General features: G+C 43.4%; 1 protein-coding gene across 2 annotated transcripts in view; it reads left to right on the forward strand.

Annotated features, from left to right (window-relative positions):
* Positions 1 to 11,907, forward strand: part of CCDC138 (coiled-coil domain containing 138) — a 74,026-nt gene extending 62,119 nt beyond the window's left edge. For both annotated transcript variants that reach the window (XM_040336473.1, XM_040336472.1), the window contains exons 14-15: positions 7,032 to 7,170; positions 8,962 to 11,907. In XM_040336473.1, coding sequence (XP_040192407.1) covers positions 7,032 to 7,170; positions 8,962 to 9,136 — 314 coding nt within the window. In that variant the 3' untranslated portion in view covers positions 9,137 to 11,907. The remainder of the gene's footprint in view (positions 1 to 7,031; positions 7,171 to 8,961) is intronic.
* Positions 11,908 to 16,498: the final 4,591 nt, after the last annotated feature.

Consider the following 16,498-nt stretch of genomic DNA (forward strand, 5'->3'; position numbering starts at 1 on the left):
CTGGCAATCTCAAACAGGAAATGCCCCTCCCTATATAACCCCCTCCCATAGGAGGAGTACCTCAGTTTTTACGCCAGTGTCTTAGGTGTTAGTCATGGTTTAGCTTGCCTCCGCATCCTTGGGATTAGGTGAGCTACCGGTTCTGTCCAAAAAAGCCTCAGCGCTAAAGTGGTCAGTAACCGGACCCCAAACCGTTGGGGTATAGCCCATAATGCTTTTCTTTTTAGAGAGCTGGACCCTGGGCCCAGAACTTAGAAACCTTTGGGTACCTAAAGTTTTCTGTTGCCAGGGTGCTATATGGGCCCAGGACAGTGGATCCTTCATAGGAACCCAGGGCCTGAAGGTCTAGACATCCCCACGGAGATGGGGGAAGATTGGGCCTCTTGCTTGGCAAAGTCCTGCGGCATGGAGCAGGTAAGTGAGGGGAAAACTTGCGGAACTTGGTTCTTAGCAGGTTTTTTTCTGGGGGGTCACAGGGGACATGCCTAAAGTTATGCACTGCATCTGGCAAACTAGTCACATATCATAAAGATAGGATGGCTCTATATGTATTATTCCCCATAAGATGTGACCTCCCTTGTAGTGTTGGAAAAGCATTGAGTGGGGCCTGTGTTATATAAAAATATATGTGTGTGTCAGAGAGCTATGCTTACCTGCAAGCCTCCAGGCGATGCTCCATTCAGTCTTCCTCCTCAGAGCCTGCAAGCAGGCAAAACGCTGACCTCCTCATGGTTCCAGGCTGCAGGCTGCAGTTTGCTGGAACAGAGAGGTCCCTTCCTCCCAAATCCCCCCCCCCTCCCCCTGTCGGGAGGGGCATTTCCTGTTTGAGATTGCTGGGGGGGAAGGGCGGGTCAGTGGCTTAAAGGAAGGGGCGGCCCTTCCTTGTTTGTTCCATTCAATACTTTGGAACTGAGGAGAAAGACCAGAGCGGCAGCACGGGGCGCCGAGGACACACAGTGGCCAGAAAGGATATTGCAGTCTTCAGAGGACTGTTTTTCAAGCCTAGAAATAGGCTGTTTCTTTTCCATCTCATAGTTTTTCTTTGCAATACTACTCAGGGGGACAGAATGTTTTTTCTTTCCTGGATTTGAAACAAAAACGAAAAAAAAAAAAAAAAGTCATCTAGGGGAGAGGAAGCATTTTTTATCCCCCAAACAGGTGTTTGGGCAATTAACTTTTATAGTTCCAAATACCAATAGGTAGCAGGTGTACCTCGGTATTGTACCATGGCATCCGGGTCAGAGGGTACAAGAGGTGGGGATTCCCCCAGAGAGTCTGAGGTCTCAGACAAAGCTATGCCGCTGCTTTCCCCACAGGGAGCCTTGGGGCCATCGGGATCTGGGGCTGGAGCTGACGCGGGTCAGTCCAACCCTAAGATGGTCACGGAGGAGGTATTACTCACCTCTTTAAAAGAGATGCAGAAAAGCATGGGTAAAATGATAGCCGCAGCTATGCGGGGCAGTAAGCGGAATAGATCTCCGTCGCCCGAGCGCGGACCCTCAGAAGAGGAGGTCCTTTCCTCAGGGGAATTGGACGACCTCTTGGACACGGACCAAGTAGGTTCAGGGATCGAAGACCCGGATACAGAGGAGTCTGGGGCAGTCTCCCTGAGGGAGAGCTGGTGGATTCAAGGATTGTCGGACTTGGTCCATAAGGCATTCAACTTGCCAGTACCAGATCTCCAGGTATCGACGGTTTCAGCTTTGGGCTCACTGAGGGCGCCTCAAAGCAATGCTGTGTTTCCGATCCATCCTCTATTAGAGGGAATTTTGTTCCAAGATTGGAACAAGCCAGATAAGATCTTCTTACCACCTAAAAGGTTCTCTGTCCTATATCCCATGGAAGAAAAATTTTCCAAAAGATGGGCTACTCCTGCAGTGGACGCAGCCATCTCATGTGTTAACAGATCGTTAACATGCCCTGTAGAAAACATACAGGTGTTCAAGGATCCAGTTGATAAGCGCTTGGAAGCACTACTTAAGAACTCCTTCACTACTGCAGGGGCAGTAGTACAGCCAGCTGTGGCTGCGATTGGGGTCGCTCAAGCATTATCGGATCAATTTAAGCAGATGCTTAAACTTATTCCGGCCCAGCAGGCAGAAAAATTTTCGGATGTCCCTAAGGCCATATGTTTTACGGTAGACGCAATCAAGGATTCTATCCAGCAAGCGTCACGTTTATCGTTATCCCTTATCCATATGAGAAGACTCTTATGGTTAAAAAGCTGGGAGGCTGAGCCCCCATGCAAGAAGCTCCTGGTAGGGTTCCCCTTCCATGGAGGACGACTCTTCGGAGAAGACCTAGATAAATACATTCAGACCATTTCAAACAGCAAGAGTACTCTCTTGCCAACTAAGAAGAAGGTTCAGGGACCTGCGTTTAAACGACAGTATTCCCCTGGGCAGGGGCCCTCTAATGCCAAGCAGTATCGACGGCCTCCTGCAAAAGCAAACTTCGGCTTCAACAGCAGATCACAAGGACAGGCTGTTAGAGGCAAAAGGCAGTGGTTTCGCAAACCAGCAAAACCAGCCCCCAAGCCAACCTTATGAAGGGGCGCCCCCACCCACGAAGGTGGGGGGAAGGCTGCGACTCTTTTCAGAGATTTGGGAAGCCAGCATTCCCGACGAGTGGGTACGGTCTTCCGTGGCCACAGGCTACAAATTAGATTTCCTAAGGTTTCCTCCTCCTCATTTGCAGAAGTCGAGGATTCCAAACGATCCGGAAAAGGGAGCCGCATTAAGATCGGCATTAGATCATCTACTTTCCCAGGAAGTAATAGTAGAGGTACCAGTCCTGGAACAGGGGCTGGGTTTCTACTCCAACCTATTCATCATCCCAAAATCCAATGGAGATGTCAGGCCAATTTTGGACCTAAAGATGGTAAATGCATATCTAAAGATCCGCTCATTTCGGATGGAATCCGTGCGGTCAGCAGCTGCCACACTCCAGAAGGACGACTTCATGGCGTCCATAGACATAAAGGATGCCTACCTTCATGTTCCAATTTATCAGCCACATCAAAGATATCTACGCTTCATGGTGGCTTCGCGTCACTTCCAATTCGTGGCGCTTCCCTTCGGGTTGGCTACGGCCCCCCGGGTGTTCACGAAGGTCCTAGCTCCAATCCTAGCCAAACTAAGGATCCAAGGGGTCACGATCCTAGCATACCTGGACGACCTCCTAGTCATAGATCACTCGTCTCCCGGCTTGGAGCGAGCAGTGGCCCTCACGGTCCAATACCTCGAGAGGTTCGGCTGGGTCCTAAATCGAGAAAAGTCAGCTTTCCAGCCCACAAGGCAGTTGGAATATCTCGGCATGAGATTAGACACAGAACAACAAGGAGTGTTCCTACCTCTGAGGAAGGTAAAAGCCATCAAGGAATTAATCCTACTGGTTCTAAGCAAGAAAGAACCGACTATTCGCCTATGTATGAGGTTACTAGGCAAGATGGTGGCCACATTCGAGGCGGTACCATACGCCCAGAGCCACACTCGCATCCTACAGGCAGCCATCCTGTCAGCATGGAGCAGAAGGCCACAGGCCTTGGATATCCCGTTGCTGCTCTCATCAAGAGTCCGACAAAATCTGTGTTGGTGGTTAGACCCTCAGAATCTACTGAAGGGGAAGTCTTTCAGCCCAGTGGCTTGGAAGATAGTGACCACAGACGCCAGCCTGACGGGCTGGGGAGCAATTTTGGATGGTTGCACTCGCCAAGGTACTTGGGCAAAGCCAGAGAAGCAGTTGCCCATCAACATCTTGGAGCTCAGAGCTGCTCGACTAGCCCTCAGGGCTTGGACGTCAAAATTGCAGGGGTTCCCGGTGAGAATTCAATCAGACAATGCCACGGCCGTGGCATACATAAATCACCAAGGGGGAACCAGGAGTCAAGCCGCTCAGAGAGAGGTGAGCTTGATTCTCCTATGGGCAGAGGCTCATGTGCCCTGCATATCGGCAATATTTATTCCAGGAGTGGACAACTTTCAGGCGGACTTCTTAAGCCGCCAGACTCTATGGCCGGGGGAATGGTCTCTGCATCCACAAGTCTTTCAAGCACTCTGCCAAAGATGGGGAGTGCCGGACGTGGATATCATGGCATCGAGACTCAACAAGAAGCTAGACAGGTTCATGTCCCGTTCAAGGGATCCGATGGCCTGCGGAACCGATGCGTTGGTTTGCCCTTGGCATCAGTTCAAACTTCTTTATGCGTTTCCCCCGCTCCAGTTACTACCCCGCCTGCTGCGCAGGATCCGGGTGGAGCACATACCAGTCATCCTGGTAGCTCCAGCATGGCCCAGAAGGGCATGGTACTCACTAATCTTAAGGATGGTAGTGGGAGACCCTTGGACTCTTCCTCTAGGGCCAGACCTGCTATCGCAAGGTCCGATCCTCCACCCTGCCTTACGGCATCTAAATTTGACGGCCTGGAAGCTGAATCCCTGATTCTCAGGGGTAGAGGTCTGTCTCAGAAAGTAATCTCTACCCTAATCAGAGCCAGGAAACCGGTCTCTAGGGTGATTTATCACAGGGTCTGGAAGGCCTATGTAGGCTGGTGTGAGTCCAAGCGATGGCTTTCTCGCAAATTTACCATCGATAGAGTATTAAGTTTTCTCCAGCTAGGAGTGGATAAAGGATTGGCATTAAGCACAATCAAAGGACAGATTTCTGCTCTGTCAGTGTGGTTTCAGCGGCCGCTGGCCACCCACTCGCTGGTTAAGACCTTCCTTCAAGGGGTCTTACGTATTAGACCTCCAGTTAAATCCCCGCTTTGTCCGTGGGATTTAAATCTTGTTCTGTCAAGTTTACAGAAACAACCGTTTGAGCCGTTGGCTGATATTCCTTTGGTTCTACTGACAAGGAAGTTAGTATTTTTGGTTGCCATAGTTTCCGCAAGAAGAGTTTCGGAGCTAGCGGCCTTATCCTGTAAGGAACCATATCTTATTTTTCATAAGGACAGGGTCGTTCTCCGCCCTCATCCTTCCTTCCTACCGAAGGTTATATCCAGTTTTCATTTGAACCAGGATTTGGTATTACCATCCTTCTTCCCTAAACCTACTTCCAGAAAGGAAGGGTTGCTGCATACCTTGGATATTGTCAGGGCCATGAAGGCCTATCTTAAAGCTACAAAGAAGATCCGGAAAACAGATGTGCTGTTCATTCTACCGGATGGGCCCAAGAAGGGGCAGGCAGCTGCAAAGTCCACCATTTCCAGGTGGATTAGGCAATTAATCACTCAGGCCTACGGCTTGAAAGGGTTGCCTCCTCCAGTATCATTAAAGGCTCATTCTACTAGAGCCATGGGCGCCTCCTGGGCAGCACACCACCAGATCTCTATGGCTCAAGTTTGCAAGGCGGCAACCTGGTCTTCTGTCCACACGTTTACAAAATTCTACAAGTTGGACGTAAGAAGGAATACTGATACTGCCTTCGGGCAGGCAGTGCTGCAGGCTGCAGTTTGAGACCCTCGGATTCCGGGGGCTCCTCTTTTTTTAGTTAAATTTAAAAATTTAAGATTATTTTTCTCAACTAAGTTGGATTTATTATGATTTGAGTATATCTCTAAATTAAATCCTTTTGTCTTGGAGATGTTCTCCCTCCCCTCATTGTAAGCATTGCTTTGGGACATCCCATATAGTAATGAATGCCGCTCTGTGTCCCGTGATGTACGATAAAGAAAAAGAGATTTTTAATACAGCTTACCTGTAAAATCTTTTTCTTGGAGTACATCACGGGACACAGAGCTCCCACCCCTCTTTTTTGAGGACCATTTTGGGAGACATACTGCTTGCTACAAAACTGAGGTACTCCTCCTATGGGAGGGGGTTATATAGGGAGGGGCATTTCCTGTTTGAGATTGCCAGTGTCAACACCTGAAGGTACTCCATATAACCCATATAGTAATGAATGCCGCTCTGTGTCCCGTGATGTACTCCAAGAAAAAGATTTTACAGGTAAGCTGTATTAAAAATCTCTTTTTTTTCCAGAACCTCATTCTGTGGAGGAGAAGTCATTACATTCTTTGGATGTAGTGAGAGCAGTTAAGGTCTATCTTAAGGCAACTGCTCAGTTTTTGCTGTCAGAAGGTCCCAGGAAGGGGCAGGCTGAATCAAAATCTACTATTTCCAGGTGGCTTCTGCTTGCTATTGGTGAGGCTTATGGTTTATAGTGCAGCATTCCACCTTTTCAAGTCAGAGCGCACTCTACTAGAGCAGTTGGTGCTTCATTGGCAGTCATTACCAAGCCTCCATGACTCAGATCTGGAAGGCCACAACTTGGTCTTCAGTCCATACATTCACTAGATTCTATCAGGTGGATGTAAGAAGGCCTGAGGATATCGCCTTTGGGCGCAGTGTGCTGCAGGCTGCAGTATAGGTCCTCACGCCTGATGGCACCATGATGTAGGAAAAAGAAAATAGGTTTATTTTAACAGCTTACCTGTAAAATCCTTCTCTTGGAGTACATCACGGGACACAGAGCCCTCGTCCCTCATTTTGAGATACTTATTGCTTTGCTACAAATACTGAGGTACTCCTAGTCTGGAAGGGGACTTCCTGTCTTGGGAGTGCCAGTGTCCATCACCTAAAGGTAGGCCTATAACCCACATAGTAATTACTATGCAGCTCTGTGTCCCGTGATGTACTCCAAGAAAAGGATTTTACAGGTACGCTGTTATAACAATCCTATTTTTGCACTCTCCAGTTTTAGTAAATAACCCCCTTTGTGTCTGCACCCAACTTCACCAACTCTCAAAACGTGACTTTTCTATCACTGTCAAAAACTCAGCTCTTCATGGGAGGTGGGATTTTTACATACTTTATGAATGCATACTACCTACTGAAGTATTTTTTTTGCTTCTGTATGGCTGTGGTGCTTAAAAGACTGACAAATTATGATCTTAGATGTGTCATGTGTGCACATTTGTTAGAACATTAAGCTTTTTCTGGAGTAATTGGAAAAGAGGTAACTGCATGATAGACAAATTGTAATTGAGCATAAAAATAAACCACTAATGTGTAGTTTTGTGTATGTTGCAGGATTTTTGCAGCCATTCCTGGAGTCATGTAGCACGGAATCATTTTTTAGGACCTGTGCTGTTTTACTTAAGGATTCTAAAGTTGATGTGCAAATACTTGAAAAACTAAGTATTGTTCTACAAAAGCTTTCCAAAGTTAGGTAAGTTTCCATATGGTATATATTTCATTATTTAAGTCAACTGTATTTGACTTATTTTATGTTTTCTATGTGTGAGTATGAATGGATCAAACTATATATTCTTGGGGCACCTTTTCCACATTCTAGTCTTTTCTTAACCTTCAGATGGGTGCAGTATATCTTTGACCATGAACCCCATGTGGTTCAGCTTATTTAATAAGCAAGTAGATCAGAGTTCAGCGGCTCATAATAAATTAGATTTTTCCTTTTAGCAGTTAAGGGTAGCACCATATGAAAATGTTACCTTTGGGAATAATCGCACCAGAATAGATGCCTTTAGTTCTTGTTGTAATTTACCTGCATTGATTTCATATACGCTGTAACGGTCACCACCGTTTACGATTTCCCTTCCATCAGTCACGACCGCTTATCTGACACTCCACAATCTAGCAGACGACATCCATACCAATTCCCCAGAAATAACGAGACAAGCTCAGTTCTCTGAGTCAAAATGTATGAACACTTTTCATGGTTCGCCTTCAGGTTTATATACAGTTTACAAGGCATGTTTCAGTAATCACAGGAACAAACAAACTCTCCACCTACACATCACACACTGGGGGGGGCTTCAATACACCTTCAGATGGGCGAATTACTAAACATTCCAGACAGCCTGTCTCCGCATTAGAGGAGGTAATTACCACAGCTTGACAAGTCACATTCAACACACAAAACAGTATTTAGCATACATAATGCTAGATCAAGAAGCCAGGCTGTCTACCAAGCTCAAATCCACCTCATCCCAGTCCAGACTCAATTACCATCTCAACAGCCTGTGCTACACAGAGGAATGAGTCATTATTGACCGGTTGTGGGTCAGCATGAAATCACTTGAATATATCAAGATATCCTGCAATATGAATTATCAGTTATCAGTCACATCTCATGTAATTTATAATTATTTTCCAGTCACCCTATGCCTAAAAGGGGCACATGGTGACCCTAGACACGAGTCATTAGTGACTCTGGCACAGGAGTACCCCCCCATCTTCCAAAAGTCTCTGGGTGTCATGGGTCATTCTGTTATACGCTTTAGCATGTTAACGGAATTTCAAAAATAGTTTTAAATCTGAAGCTGATTAAAATACTTTCTATTGCTCTGCCATAAATGTCCTTGTCCAGGAACTTTCTGTTATGGGGTGATAGCTGTCATTTTATCACATGCACACCTGGTACAGACTTCCAGCAGCCTTCCTAGTATACAGTACGTTGCTCAGGCATGGTCCACAATTGTCACGATCAGTAAGCCGGTCCTTGGCATTTATGTGTAGCCAGTGTTGTAGCACCCTTTTACCCTCCCCCACCGCAATAAAAGGTTTTTTTTTTTGCGGGGTCCCCCTTTTTTTTTTTTTTTTTTTTTACCCCAGCACTATTCCGGCCTAGGCCAGAATTATGTGTCCTGCTCCAGCAGCCCCCAAGACATATCCTAAGATGCTGTGGAAGCCCATTCACAGAGCAGCCAGGGGTAGAGCTTCCGCATCTTAGGGCATGGGCTGTCTAAACCTGGAAGAGGCATCCAGATGAAGAGAACCAAAATGTGGGACACACCTCAACAGTCCACTGGGCTGGTAAGTGTGTGTTTTGAATTCAACCCAGCATAAAAGGTAAGGTGGGCTGGGGGGAGAAAGGGGGAATAAGGTTTCTATTTAAGGAAAGAAACTACCCCAGTTTGTTGTAGAAAGTAGATCATTTTTACTTTAGTTCACAATCACGAAGCCACTGACATATTTTTTTTTTTCTTTTTTTTTTTAGGAGTAATAAAAAGTTTTTTGACACCTTTAACATCCCTCAAGTGATCCAAGAAATGCAGAGGACAGCCAACCCAGACCACGCCTTTCTTGTTATAAACCTGAACTCTATTCTTTTTCACTTGGGTTTTTCTAAGCCCAAAATACTTTCACCTAGCGTCGGCACTAACCAGGACTAATGCTACAATATAACCCTATTTTTCTTGTGTTTACAATGTGGCATGGATGTGCAATCTAAGTGATGTGAGTTACTGTATGCTTGTCATTGTGGCTTATTTATTATAAAAAAAAAAAAATAACACTAAAAAGTTTGCGCAAAGGTGAGGGTGTATAACAAACAGATCCCATGTATGATATTTCCAGTGCATGTTAGATACACCTGATTGGTTGCTATAACTAAAAGCTAAACTCTCTCTTGTGTTTTAGAATTCCCCACATGGGGCTATGTTACAGACGTTGTATGGATGGAGTTTGTTCTGTTTCCCATGGGAATTCTGTTAACTTTTCTTTTTTACTTTATAGTGTTTTATAGTGCAGTATTTCAGTGGCCGGTGTAATGGTTATTTGGAGGGCTTCAAACATATTTGAAAAAAAAATCTGTTCAGTTAATTTTATTTAGGTTAAAGCTATAAGATTTCTAAAGAAAACAATACTTTCCTGTGATTGTCTTTTCAGCAAATTTCAAAAAACACGCCAATCTTAAAACTTTTAATCAATAACATAATATATTGGCATTAAGGTACCTATGGACAGCTAAACATGGCCAGAACTGCCAAGTATGTCATCAGTAATTCATCATAATGTAATACCACTCTGGGGTCTGACTTCATATGCTTTCACAAGGGCAGTTTACATTTCTGAGGCATTCTGTTTACATGCATAGGACAGTATAATAAAACAATAAGACTGCTTTTAAAGCTGAACTTCGGCCGATATAAAAATCAGCCAATTAGTTCAGTTATGTATTCATTTAAATTTTAAATGTTTAAATAGCTGAATTTTTCTTTGTAATTCCATGTACAGTAGCACTCACACTGTGAGATGAAGGGGCAAGCACTAGGAGCTGATCAGGTGTGCCAACAGCACATTCTGTTAAAGGAACATACTGGCAGGAGAAGAGGGCAGATAGTGAACTCATCACTGTTGCTCCTTCACTGTCCATTTACTTGGTGAGAGTAGGTAGCTGTACTGCGTGACTACAGTAGAGAAAAGTCACATTATCAGACTGGCTGCTGAGCTGACTGCAAAGCTGTGTAAATCTCAGAATTGGCTTATCAAAATTACACATTTAATGGCAAATACACAGCTCTCATATATGTATGTATGCTGACTGTTTAGCTTTTTGCCTAGTAGTAAGCTTAAAAAAAAACAAAAAAACAATGTTGTAGTTTAGACATACCTAAGCCGGCCATAGATCGAAAATCTGCCAGTCATGCCAGGAAATTCAATCCATGTATGGGCAGGGAGGTTGTACAGAAGTTGATCTACTGATAAAATTCTGTACAACCACCCTGTCGATTTTTTTCCTCGCTAAATCAGTGCTGCAGGCCTGCAACACTGATCAGTGTATTCTGATGGCGGGAAAGTCTCCCTGCTGTCAGTATACAATAGCTCAGAAGATGTGCAACGGGGAAAACAAAACCGTTTTTTCATTCAACCCACTGATTGAACAAAGAAAACATTGTATAATTCAAGGAATTCCTTAGTTTTATTGCCCCTATTGTGCCTTTTTTGGCCCTCAGTATCCCATTAATTTTAAAGCATTGTTGAATCAGCTGATAAGGATACCCTACATGTTTTTTTTAATGTTAACTGCTTACATTCCCTCAGCGCCTTTAGGAAACTGTCGCACAACACCGCCGGCCTAAAAAAGCTGCAGCTGGGTAATTCCCCCCACCCCCTGAAGCCACATGTGGGTAATTCCCCCACCCCCTGAAGCCACATGTGGGTAATTCCCCCACCCCCTGAAGCCACATGTGGGTAATTCCCCCACCCCCTGAAGCCACATGTGGGTAATTCCCCCTACCCCCTGAAGCCACATGTAACAAAAAAATGAGGATGCTGGTTACATCATTGACCTATTATGTCCATTTGGTCAATGGCATTGTCCATATCCTAGTTCATCACTACTCAGCATCTTATGCATCAGTTTACTATGTTTACTAAACTGTGCCGGTTCTCCTACACATCTGTCCTAGAAATATTTTAAAACGACCCCCAATATTTCAGAGTTGTGTTTTACATTATGGGTAGTTTATTTTTATTTAATAACAGAAGTGATAGATCTAAAGAGTTTATATTGTTGAAAACATTCATGAGTAAACAAGCCTCTTAAATGGCTTGAGTCATTTAAATGCCTGCCTTCCTATGGTACACCAATTGGTCATGTTCATCCAGAGACATAAAATATGTTGCTCATTTCCAGAAATCTGACCCTGTCTCTCCTAAATTTGGGCCATTATGTTGGTTGAAGCTGAGCTCTAGAAGTTGGAGATGTTGGGTGGTGACTTCATGATCTCCACCTCATTCATTCGGTAAACACTTTGTGTTCATTGGGGAAAAAAAATGCAAGGCACCTTCCCTAAATGTTGCCCATCCAGCAGGGCAGTCACGCAGCATGGCACCAGAAGACTGCAAAAATCACTGTTGTAACCACATCTACTACGGTGATTTTTTGCTTCCACAGGCATCCAACGGGTATGGAATATGTATTATATTTTCCATACAATGCAAACTGTACCTGGAGTTCAGCTTTAATGAAGCTAACTGGAAACTCTTTCTGAAAATGTGCACTGCATTATCAGACTGTTTATGTATATTTAATAGAGGGTTATCAAAGAAGAGGCTTCAATAAGATTGCTGGAGCTCTGCTGGGAGAGCTTGTGCACTTCATTTATTGGTCAACAGATGCCATTTAGCTGGTTTGTATATTGAACCACAGACCGTTGAACGAAGAATTGTTTTGCAAAGAATATGAGTTCTGTTGTGCCTTAAAGCTTGTAGTCCACAAATATCAAGCTAAGACTAGGTCAATCTTGGTTTAATGTGTTAATTTTCCCACTTTTATTTATTCTTAAATTGGAGTAAAATTTTCGATAATCAGAAATACTGTAGTTTAGCTTTGCTGTTGGGACCTTGTTTTAATTGTTCTTTGCGCCAGTTGTGTGATCTTTGCCTCAACAGGAGAAGGTAAATGTCAGTAAAACGTCAGTGGTACATTCATTCTCGTTTGTCGCTGAAGAGGTTTACATAATATCCTTTATATACTGATTCCAACTAATTATTTGTTTACATTTGTCATGTGAACATCATTTCACTTTTGAAGGATGTTCATGAATTCCTTCTCTGTCACTGGCCTTTCATACCATTTACCTGTCCCGTATTCAAAGGTGTTGATTTGAGAACATCGGGAAAGTCTTGGGAAAATGACACAACTGTTCCTGTGATGCGTTTAAATGTTTGGGTTCAGAAAAACATCCCTACTTCAGTAATTAACGGACTGTTGTTAACATATTGTGTGTGCATTTTTTATTTATGGTTTCAAATGTTTTTCTTTGTTTCAGTGGTTCCGCTATACATTCCAATGCTTGTAGTTTACATACTACATATTCTGTAGGTTAGTAAAAGGTTAATGTTTATCTTTTTATTGTACAAGATTTTAAGCAGTGCTTCAAAAGACTGTAAAAAATGAGACAGGATCATAAATGTTACAAATGATATATGTCTATAATAAAAGAATATCAAACTTTCCCTACCTTTTGACTTTGTGAGAAAAGACCTCCATCATGATGAATTTTGGTCAAATTTACATTTTAAAGTGCACTTTACCTTCAACAGCAAATGGATTCTATAACAGGGTGCTGATGGTCACTGTATTTGTTTTTTTTCTGGTAATGATAGTTTAAATGTTGAAGTTAACTTGTTTGAACCCCCCTCAATGTCTGTAGATTAACAAAGTATAGTGCCGTGTGCAAAGACAACCTTAATGCACACTGCTAGTTCTGCGCCTGCCGTCAATGACTGCTGTCCATTTTTACCTAGTGGGCTGGATCCATTCAGTGTGGTTCTCTGTTGAGATTACAGTGACCACGTGTAGTAATCGCATGCAGTTTGCTTACAAACAAGCCTGCTGGCTGCAACTGTCACTGTGGTTTTTTTTTGCACCTCTCTCTGTAAACAGCAGGTGCATGCACAAGTTAAACATCTATGCTTTCACTATTTAGCATGCCAGTGAAGAAGTGTGGGATAGGTAAGAATTGGTGGGTGAGGAAGGGGGGGGGTATTCTGTTAAGAGAATCTGTCACTTTGCTATGAATTGCCAAAGTGACAGATTCTATTTACAGAAAACCTGCTTTGAGGATGTATGGAGGCTGCCGTTGCTGACCTCTACTTCTAAATATATTAGGCCCCTGGTTGTCATTCCGATTCACTGTCTTTATTACTTTCTCAGTTGATGACCTGAAATTATTATGCAGAGTAAGTCAGAGTCCTGACTGCATACTGACGTTTGTGATTTGCATGCTTGTACCAGGTCAGGTTGCTCAGAAAATGTTGAAGCCACAAATAGCCTAGCAAGTAGCCTAGTATATCTCTGTGTGTGTGTGTGTGTGTGTGTGTTTAACAACAATCTATTCCCAATGCACTTGTTCCTGCAGAAATGGCTGTGTATCTAAGGGGGTGCTGCAATGATCACCGGCTGAGAGAATGTAATTAGCACACCACAGATATCTAAAAATGGGTCCAAAGCTTTATTTTGCTATATCATCATTCAAGCAGAAGCAACGTTTTTAGCCTCACAGGACCTATTCATTAGGCATTTGATTGCTGAATAAAGCTTTGGATCCAATTTTCGGAGATATGTAGTGTGCTGGTAACTTTTCTCTCACTGTGTGCAGTTAACAGATGCATACTGATTCTGCTAAAGCAATTGGTGAGCAATCCAGCAGCTTTGTAACTGCGCTAAAATCAAAATGTTCAGTCAGTTTGCTTTAATCTGTTTTCTGAATAATCAACTGCAGCCAAATTACAGAAAACACTTATGCCGCATACACACGATAATTTTTCATCATGCAAAAAACGTTGTTTTTCAAAGGTCATTTAAAATGATCGTGTGTGGGATACACATCATTTTTCAGGTTCTGAAAAATGACAAAAAAAAATTCGAACATGCTGCATTTTTTAACGTCGTTTTAAACTGTCGTTTTTCGGGTTGTAAAAAATGATCATGTGTGGGCTAAAATGACGTAAAAAACCTGCGCATGCTCAGAAGCAAGTTATGAGACGGAAGTGCTCGTTCTGGTAAAACTACCGTTCATAATGGAGTAAGCACATTCATCACGCTGTAACAGACAGAAAAGCGCGAATCGTCTTTTACTAACACAGAATCGGCTAAAGCAGCCCCAAGGCGAATGGAACTTCCCCTTTATAGTGCCGTCGTACGTGTTGTACGTCACCGCGCTTTGCTAGATCATTTTTTCAAAACGATGGTGTGTAGGCAACGTCGTTTTAATGATGAAGTTGGAAAAACGTCGTTTTTTTTTTTTTTTTTCTTTTCATGATGAAAAATGATCGCATGTACGCGGCATTAGTCTCTGGTAGTGTACTTTCTGAAACCTGTGCTTTGTTTTTCTCTTTAGATTTCTGTCACCCATTATGTTCACATTTTTTAAGCAGGTTTGATTCTGATTTGTTGGTCAGAGAAACCTATAAATGCTGATTTTTTAAATGACTGCAGTAGATGTGTTATGGGAATAGCTCTTTTTATCATAAGGGGGTTCTTCCACTAGAGAGCATAAAGAGCATAAAGTAGACTGTGCAAAAGCTGTGTCTAAATGGTAGGCTTCACACCCCAAATGCATCTCCTGGTTAAATTTTTCAACTTAGATTGGTGTCTTTCAGGGGTCTACAATTATTTAAACCAAGGACCAGTTTACAGTCTTGTCACACTGTTTGGGGACCAGACTGTGGCATCTAGGAGTAAAAAATATTCCCCAATGTCAGAGGTTTGTGGAGATGCCCTACATCTGTGGCATTAATTAAAAGAGAAGTATGGGAATAATTTTTTTTTTTTTTTTTTTTTTTAAAGAATCCTACTTGCCTAGCTGGATGCATCATCAAACTGACGCTGCATCTTGAACCCTGAGAACTGAGGGCTCAAACACCGCCTACCGCTCGGTTCTCAGTCTATCAATCACTGGCTCTCTGCTGAGTCCCCTCATGCTCACTGGAACGCTGGACTGTGGAGGTGGTGGGAGTGGCCCAGCCGGGTGTTAGTCCAGGCTTGTGGGCAGATCGCAACCATATAGTTGCGGTCTTTCCCGAGCCTGGACCGGCTCTGTGATGTCAGCCAACAGCGGGCTTTAGCCCACTGCTGAACATGGGTCACAGGAGTGCAGAATGAACTGCAACAACCTTTGGCTGTACTTCTCCTTTAATATCCTAGTGTTGTCAGTAAAAATTAAATACCCCTAGCGATACAAAAAACAGTCACTTCCAGCGCTAATAGGTCTACCAAGGTGAGAAGTAACAGATGTCAGATAAAATGGTGGTGTGAAAGGTATATATGGTATCCCAGAACTAGGTGGATGCTGCCTTCCTCAAATGGGGTAATCCGAAAGGAACTACAAGAAAAACAGAAATGGAAGTGCATTACCAGAGATAATTTAATAAGAAATTCTCATAGAAACAGCCACTTTACTCCCTTTTTTTTTTTTTTAATCACATAACTTTTTATTGTTGTTTACATATCAAGGGTAAAAAAAAAAACAGTACACCAATGTACTATAACCATAGTTATTTTTTTTTCTCTTTTTTCCCCCTTTTCATTTCTTCCCCTTTCTTTTCTTTATAACATTGTGAAAAGTGAAAAACCTCTCAGTTCCAAATTGTCTTCTCTCGTTTCCTCCCAACCCCCCTCCCTTCCCGCTCACCATAAACCAGTTTTTGAAGTTGATGTGCTTTGTTTATTATCTCTTCCCTAGAAAGCAATAATGTGTTGAGATATGTGCTAGATTTGAGGGCCGACTACCATCTTCTTATATAGGACATCCTGTTTCGTCTAGCCAAGGTTTCCACATCCTCACAAACGTTCTATAATTGCCCTGTCTGGTGAGTCTCTCTCTCTCTCTCTCTCTCTCTCTCTCTCTCTCTCTCTCTCTCTCTCTCTCTCTCTCTCTCTCTCTCTCTCTCTCTCTCATTGAGTTAATGATTTCAACCCAAGACTTGGTAGTGGGTGGCGTCTGGGCCTGCCACCTCCACGCAATTAACTTTCTTGCCTGGAAGAGGCATCTCAGCACCACCTCGAGGGAGCCAACTGGCACTCTATTTTCCTCTATACTGCCTAATAGGCATGTCTTGGACTCAGCTTCTAACTTGGTTTTAAAAGTTTTATTTATTGTATCTACCACCTCCTCCCAGTATCTAAATAGCTTTGGGCATTTCCATAGCACATGGATGAGATTGCCTGACGATCTGCACCTTAGACATTCGTCAGTGCGTCTCCACTCGAGATTAAACTTCCTCCTAGGGGTGTAGTATACTCT

The sequence above is a fragment of the Rana temporaria genome, chromosome 2 (assembly GCF_905171775.1).
Source record: "Rana temporaria chromosome 2, aRanTem1.1, whole genome shotgun sequence".
NCBI classification, from domain to species: domain Eukaryota; kingdom Metazoa; phylum Chordata; class Amphibia; order Anura; family Ranidae; genus Rana; species Rana temporaria.